The following is an 8,542-nucleotide window of genomic DNA, read 5'->3' on the forward strand; positions in this document are numbered from 1 at the left end:
TACCTACTACAATAAAAATAATGATAATGGGTTCTGCCTTTAAACTCCACATTTCTATGTCAGTGTTTTACAAAAGCACCATTGGCCCATATCCACACACCAACCTACCTTTTGGGAAGCAGGCAGTGGTAGTTCAGTAGTTAAGGTACTTGCCTTGTAATTGGAAAGTTGTAGGTTCAAGCCCCACCACTGCCAAGTTGCCAATATTGGCCCCCTGAGCAAGGCCATTAACCCTCAAGTTATACTCTTTCATAATTCTAAGTTGCTTTGTATAAAAGTGTCAGATAAATGTAATTGAACATGTGCTTTTACTGGGGGAATTTGCCAAACTTATGAAAACAGATATCTTTATCAATTTACCCATGTTAGCATGGACAAGGCCTCAAACCGCACTGTGACATAACCAATACTTGTGTTTATTAATACATTCCATTACTTAAGCAAATCCTTCCATATTTTGCTGTATTAAAATATTTGTTTTTTATTTCTATTGGTGTTTTACAAGTTTTACGTTTTCTATTAAAATGTTTTGTATTAAACATGCACTGGTGCATTTCAAAAGGATTAAAGCAGAAGAAATGTGTTTCTTCGCAGAATTTCATGTCTGTGTGACACCTGTTACATAAGAAGGGAAATTGTTTATAAAAGGTACATATTAGCCTGTTTCGGTTTCGAACTTTGTGTTCAGATTTTTTATATCTGGTGTCCTTGTGTAGAGAAAAGTGTCAGTGTGAACTCAGATACATTAACTAATAGTGTGTATTGGTAAATGTGGATTAGAGCAAATGAACTAATATTCTATTTGTCATTGGGGATTAGAATAAATAGGTCATAAACCTCTTGAAATAGGATTAGGTTGTCGAGGGCCTCAGGTCCCTAAGCAGGGATACATAATATATGTGATGCACTATTGGTTAACATATGGTATATAATCATCACCTTTCCCAAGTTCAAGGATGCTTTAATCAAAACATAAACAAATTAATCAAACTACACAATAAGTAAAAAAAAGAACATTACAAGTATGACATACACAAGGAGCACTGATGACACTGAAAACAAGTAAGCCTTTAACATAGATTTAAATGTGGGAAGAGATGTGTTATTCCAAAAAGATTTGGAGCAGAATATTCCATTTTCCATAATATGCTCCTTTAGGAGCAGCTACACTAAATGATGAATGACCCACAGAGGTCAAATTAAACCTTAGAAGATGAAGAGTTTTTTCGCCTGAAGTTTGTGATCTTAAGGTACAGGATGGGACATATAGCTGAAGAAGCTTGCCCAGGTAATGCAAAGCCAGGCCGTACCAGGCCATGCAAGACTTTATATGTAATAAGAAGAACCTTGTATTTAACATGGGATGTAATAGGTAATCAGTGTAGACTCTGAAGGGGTGATATGGTCTGTTTGGGTTAGGTTTGTTTGGCTATGATTAAGGATGTTTGGTAAGTGTTAGTTCTGTTTAACTAGGGTTAGGTCTGGTTAGGTTAGATTTGTTTGGCTAGGGTTGGGGATGGGTTAGGGTTAGATCTGTTTGGCTAGGGTTAGGTCTGATTAGGTTAGGTTTGTTTGGCTACAATTAGGGATGGGTTACAGTTAGGTCTTTGGCTAGGGTTAGGTCTATTTGGCTAGGGTTAGGTCTGTTTGGTTAGGGTTCTATTTGACTAGGGTTAGGTCTGTTTGGTTAGGGTTAGGTCTATTTGGCTAGGGTTGGGTCTGTTTGGTTAGGGTTGGGTCTATTTGACTAGGGTTAGATCTGTTTGGCTAGGGTTAGGTCTGTCTCTGGCTCTGTGGACATGCCTAGTGTTTCACATAGAGAGAAAGATCACACCCCCCTCCATGGCTCCCACCTGAGGCCACCCTGTTTTTATGTTGTCACCCTGCCTTGCAATACCCCCATCAGTGGCATGTGCATGTGCTTGACTCTGTTATCAATAACATCAGATGTCTCTGCTCCGCCACTGACTCCGTTATCAATAACATCAGATGTCTGTGCTCCACCACCGACTTTATCATCAATAACATCAGATGTCTTTACTCCTCTACTCACTTGTTTATCAATAACATCAGATGTCTCTACATCTACATGCTACTGAGCAGTTTATCACACTCATATTTAAAATAATTAGTTATTGATTATTTTTAAAAACGTTTATTTTAAAAATGAAAATAACAATTTTCACTAGGGAGGTGGCCCCCCAGCATCCTCTATTGGCTAGCTGCCACTCTGCCCTACCCTAATATACCCTAATACAACTGTGCCACTCTACCCTACCCTAATATACCGTAATACAACTGTGCCACTCTTCTCTACCCTAATATACCCTAATACAACTGTGCCACTCTACCCTACCCTAATATACCGTAATACAACTGTGCCACTCTTCTCTACCCTAATATACTCTAATACAACTGTGCCACTCTGCCTTACCCTAATATACTCTAATACAACTGTGCCACTCTACCCTACCCTAATATACCGTAATACAACTGTGCCACTCTTCTCTACCCTAATATACCCTAATACAACTGTGCCACTCTACCCTACCCTAATATACCCTAATACAACTGTGCCACTCTTCTCTACCCTAATATACTCTAATACAACTGTGCCACTCTTCTCTACCCTAATATACCCTAATACAACTGTGCCACTCTACCCTACCCTAATATAACGTAATACAACTGTGCCACTCTTCTCTACCCTAATATACCCTAATACAAATGTGCCACTCTACCCTACCCTAATATACTCTAATACAACTGTGCCACTCTACCCTACCCTAATATACCCTAATACAACTGTGCCACTCTACCCTACCCTAATATACCGTAATACAACTGTGCCACTCTTCTCTACCCTAATATACTCTAATACAACTGTGCCACTCTACCCTACCCTAATATACCGTAATACAACTGTGCCACTCTTCTCTACCCTAATATACTCTAATACAACTGTGCTACTCTACCCTACCCTAATATACCGTAATACAACTGTGCCACTCTTCTCTACCCTAATATACTCTAATACAACTGTGCCACTCTGCCCTACCCTAATATAACGTAATACAACTGTGCCACTCTTCTCTACCCTAATATACCCTAATACAAATGTGCCACTCTACCCTACCCTAATATACTCTAATACAACTGTGCCACTCTTCTCTACCCTAATACAAATGTGCCACTCTACCCTACCCTAATATACCCTAATACAACTGTGCCACTCTTCTCTACCCTAATGTACCCTAATACAACTGTGCCACTCTTCCCTACCCTAATATACCCTAATACAACTGTGCCACTCTTCCCTATCCTAGTATACCGTAATACAACTCTGCCATTCTACCCTACCCTAATATACCCTAATACAACTGTGCCACTCTACCCTACTCTAATATACCCTAATACAACTGTGCCACTCTACCCTACTCTAATATACCCTAATACAGCTGTGCCACTCTTCTCTACCCTAATATACCCTAATACAACTGTGCCACTCTACCCTACTCTAATATACCCTAATATATTATTCCTTAGTTGGTCTGATATAGATCCTTATTTGCTAAGTTGTAAGAGAACAGAAACAAATTGCAGTCTAGCATATGTTGTAACAAAGCATCCAGTACTGGCTTTGTCCACTAGATGCCACCATAGTTACATATCTGTTTTCTCTGACATCCTGTTTTCTCTGTTGAAACTTCTAGATAACCCACATTAGTACAGTGCATGTGTGTGTGTGTGCGTGTGTGTGTGTGTGTGAGAGAGAGAGAGAGAGACATACAAAGAGGAGGGGAGAGGGACAGGGGTATGGTAGCTGATGACTTAGACCATTTTGAGTTGCCCAGCAACAGAGGGAATTGTTTTCAGCCTTCGAAGCAGGGAAACAGAAAGAGGTGTTGAGTGTGTTTAAAGCACAAAAGTGTAATGTTACATTATACACAGAGATGACTCTATACACACATCACTGTACCTCAAGAGGTCTACAACATAAACACTAAATTATGTTATTTCCTCCTATCATACGACTGCTTTTAATGTATAGCAAAGAATGCAGAATAGCACAAAACACTCACACACACTAGTAGAGATCAGACAGAGAAAACAGTTGGGCTAATCATAAGTGTGTGTGTGTGTGTGTGTGTGTGTGTGTGTGCGCATTCGTTTTTAAATAATTTATTCTTCAAAGTTTTTAACTTTGTCATTAGGACATCTTTTTCTAAGAGATTAACCCTACAAAAATATCATTAACCCTGATGAACACAAATTACCCCAGACTAACACAGACAAATCCTAATAATGCTGCTGACTAACCCTAACGTAACCCCGCTGACCCTAATAAATACTTATTTACCCTGACTAAACCTGACTAATCCTGATCAACTCTAATGAATACAAATTAACTGTTAAGTACCCCAGACTAACCCTATGTAACATTATTAGCCCTAATAAACCCCACTAAACTTTGACATCCCTGATGAACACCCAGTAGCCTTGGTTAACCCTCTAACTCCTAATGTGTAAAATCTTTTTTTTTTTAAACAGGACTGTCATATTGTGCCACAGAAGAAGCACAAAAACACACATAGACAAACACAGACATACACACACTTACACCAGAGGCTACACCACTGCAGTAGTTAGTGAGTTTTTAGTGAGAAAAACACCTGATAAGAATGAGGTGTTTACTATCGAAGGTCTTTTGCTATTGAGTGAAAGACATTCTTTAAGAATGTGGTGGGTAAGGTGGTAGGTAAGTTTATAAGTAAGGTGGTGGGTATGATACCTGCTTGCACGGGGAGGAAGTGTTAAATAGACTAGCACTACCTCCACCTTTCCGGCTGGCTTAAGAGACATTTATAAAGTTGAAGTTTGGGGGTGCTGACTCAATTAATATGATTGTGGCAGTACATTAATTTAATCATGTTTCAGTTAAAAATATAAATTTAAGCCCATGGGCTATAAAGAAATCATTAATTAAATGAGATTTGTTCATGAGAAACCTAATATTAAGAAGAGCTAACTTCATAACCTGGCTTGTATCTTACATAACGTATCTGTCACATACAGTATCTGAGATATTTTTTCTGTTTCTGACGGGCACTGAAATGGAAGAGATTACAGACATGCTAGTCCAAGCTTCTTTTGGAAACATGTACTGCTGATGTCATCGCTGGAACAGCAGAGACCTGAAGAGTACCAATGTGGCACGACTTGAGATTGGGGTGCTGTTTCCCATTACAGTGGATGAGGGTGGGTGGGGTCCTGTGGGTGATGTGGTAGAGAGTGGAGTTGCCTTTCTGGTGGTGGAGGTGGAGATGAGGCAGTAGATGAGGGCGGAGGAGAGTGGCTGAGGGGCAGAAGTGAGGATACATACAACCTGCTCTACAGGAGAGTGTGTGTGTGTGTGTGTGTGTGTGTGTGTGTTGGGGGGCAGGGTGTGTGTGTGTTGTGGGGGTGTCTCTGTGACCAGAGTGGAGAACAGTGTGTGCACGCGCATGTGTGCTTGTGTGATGGGCAGGACTGGGAGGGACTAATGAAGCCTCTTGCAGGAGAAATCTAGTCTGACAGGTTTGTAAATTCCTTTCTTGTCTCATCACTAGGGCGTGCACTGCAGTGACATGTGTCACACAGTTACAGCATGTGTCATACAGTTACACAGTCCACCATTTCACTACGAGTTATACTGTGTATGACTATGTATGTGACGAATAAACCAAACTTGGAACTTGAAACAGCTCGGACTACTTCAACAACCTTGGAAAGGGTTAGTGTCAGTAATTCTGGAAAACCAAATAGCTCTTTTCAGTCATGTTCTAGAAGGTTAATGACATTCTCCCTCCATACTGATCTTACCACCAAATGTAGGTAATGCTCCACCTGTTAGCCACATACATCTCTCTTTCACACACACACACACACACACATAAAGACAACACACATACAAACACATAAAACACACTCATCATAAACACACACACACACACACACACACACACACACACACACACACACACACACACACACTTTTTCTGGTGTAGCCTGAAGGATATCAGAGCACAGAGGAAATTCCGTCCAATGCAGAATTGTTGCTGTGGCAACACAACAAGTGGTTGCTATTGAAACTTGCACTAAAATCATGACAATATTTAGAAGTTCCCTCAACGGACTGAGTAATACAAACATGGTGACAGAGAGAGAGAGAGAGAGAGAGAGAGAGAGAGAGAGAGAGAATATGAGCAACTGTAAGTGGGAAAATAAAATGAACGGTCTTCGAGATGTTTGGCGTGTACGGACAAGCAGTCTAGTCAAACGTATACTCGACCAACCACTCTGAAGACTGAGTACTAACAGATACGGACCCCGCCCTGCACGCTTTGTATTGTGTAAGTGTAAGCATAAGGCACGGACCTTGTGTAAAGGGAGTGAAAGTGGGGTGGTGCCGAGTAAATCGCAGGACCCCTCCTAACGCTCCGGCAGAGAAAAGTTTGCAGCGGAGTTGAGACTGCGGAACGCACATCCGGAGCTCAAACAAAAGGTACATTCTACAGCCAATATTTTTTTTCTGGTGTTTTTACATTTCTTGCACTATCTTATTACGTTGCGTGGGTTTTACCATGAAACGTGGCGCAGGTGGATTGTACTTTTGGGTTTTTATGTTTTGTGAAAGTTACGATATCAGCGCTTCTGCTCAGCCAACGTTAATGCATGACACAGACGGAGGGAGAGTCGAAGTTTGGTTTGTTTATGCTATCACTAAACTTTACCTGAGGCTTGAATGACTAACGTGCGATTATAGACACGGGCGTAGGATGTCATAAGAGTCGGAAGGCGCGACAGAACGCTCGAATCTTAAAAGTTCTTCAGCATTCCACATGAGCTCGCGGGAGCTCTACTGTACTGTACACCAGCTGTGAGAGAGCTCTACTGTACTGTACACCAGCTGTAAGAGAGATCTACTGTACTGTACACCAGCTGTGAGAGAGATCTACTGTACTGTACACCAGCTGTAAGAGAGATCTACTGTACTGTACACCAGCTGTGAGAGAGATCTACTGTACTATACACCAGCTGTGAGAGAGATCTACTGTACTGTACACCAGCTGTAAGAGAGATCTACTGTACTGTACACCAGTGAAGAGCTGCTCGTTCTCGGATACAGAACGACTCCGCGCGCATCAAGGGGAGCTCAAATACAGGCGTCCCGGGCTCCGAACTGCAGTCCGACGCTGGGTGTGCGCTAATTTACCCGACTGGGCATGTGGGAAACTAAGGCTGTCTAAATCCTTCCAGATCGTCCGCCCTTCAGCACCTCTGGGTTTAAGATTTTGTGATTATAACCCTCTTTGTTAAATAGCTTGCTTAATGCGTTTAGCATTACAAAGGACGCATTTCCAAGACATCTAACACAAAGGTAAACAGTAAACATTTGAAAAGCACCGATTAATACCAAATTCTCAGAGAGGGCGTGTGGGCTAAGGCTATAGACGCACGAAGGTGTAGGTCTTCCCAGCAGTTACATTTACAGAGTGTTATTGTGCAAAGCTTCAGACAGGTTACAACTCATCCACCTGCCAACACTCACTCCCTAATTCTCTCTCTTTGTCAGTTAAGTTAAACATACTCACTGATCTCGATGTGAAATGTTCGTTTATCTTAGTTTACTTGTGCCTCATGTCTTCCAGATTAAACAGCAAAACTCTGGATGCCAAGCACCACAGTAGTACTACTGACTGATAAAAAAAAAGTGTGGAAGGAAACAGATTATCTGTGGTAATAGGAAGCGTACTATAATAATAGTAATACTATAATAATAAACCTTAACGCTATAATAATAGGAGCTGAGTAACCAACACAACCTCTCGGGGTGCGACAGGGAAGTTCCAGCCTGAATTCCCACCCAGAGGAAACAGTATCCAAGCCCAGACTGGGGACGCAAGGTTCCTGAGCTGAGGGCTGAGGGTCTGCGTCCCCTGCTGCCCTGTTTAACACAGGAAGGCTTGTCATACTAATGCCTGTCACACAGACAAATACAGGTGCAGGTACTTGTTCACCCACACACCTGCACAGACTGTAAACCAGGGTGAGAATATCTCCATAACTGCACTTGCTGAAAACCAGTCAAATCTGGTCTGAGCTTCATTTAACATTAGATCAACTGCAGACAGCGCTGCTACGCTCTGCCCCTTCCTGTTTTCAGTTTGAAAAAATGCTGGAGCTGTTGCCTCACCTGGGTGGGGTGGAGCTATTAACTCACCTGGGAGGGGGTGGAGCTGTTAAGATCAGGAGATGATTTTAGCACACTGCACACATCACACTAAGTGAAGATGACATCCTAACCCACAGGACTTCTGTTTCATTTTAAACGTTCACATTTAAGTCCTCCTCCTTCTCTCTCTCTCTCTCACTCTCTCTCTCTCTCTCTCTCTCTCTCTCTCTCTCTCTCTCTCTCTTTCAGTCACCATGTTGATATTACTCTTTGGAATCTTTGTCCTTCATATCACCTCTGTCATCCTCCTGCTTGTTGCCACCATTG

The 8,542-nt window shown here is 41.7% G+C and overlaps 1 protein-coding gene across 1 annotated transcript in view; it reads left to right on the top strand.

The window, feature by feature from the left end:
- Window positions 1–6,331: 6,331 nt before the first annotated feature.
- Window positions 6,332–8,542, top strand: part of LOC113589368 (epithelial membrane protein 2-like) — a 7,699-nt gene continuing 5,488 nt past the window's right edge. The window contains exons 1-2 of the mRNA XM_035524872.1: window positions 6,332–6,544; window positions 8,465–8,542. The exon at window positions 8,465–8,542 is cut by the window's right edge and continues 5 nt beyond it. Of these exons, the coding sequence (XP_035380765.1) occupies window positions 8,470–8,542 (73 nt within the window). The 5' untranslated portion in view covers window positions 6,332–6,544; window positions 8,465–8,469. The remainder of the gene's footprint in view (window positions 6,545–8,464) is intronic.

This window comes from Electrophorus electricus, chromosome 4 (assembly GCF_013358815.1).
Source record: "Electrophorus electricus isolate fEleEle1 chromosome 4, fEleEle1.pri, whole genome shotgun sequence".
In the NCBI taxonomy this organism is placed as follows: Eukaryota; Metazoa; Chordata; class Actinopteri; order Gymnotiformes; family Gymnotidae; genus Electrophorus; species Electrophorus electricus.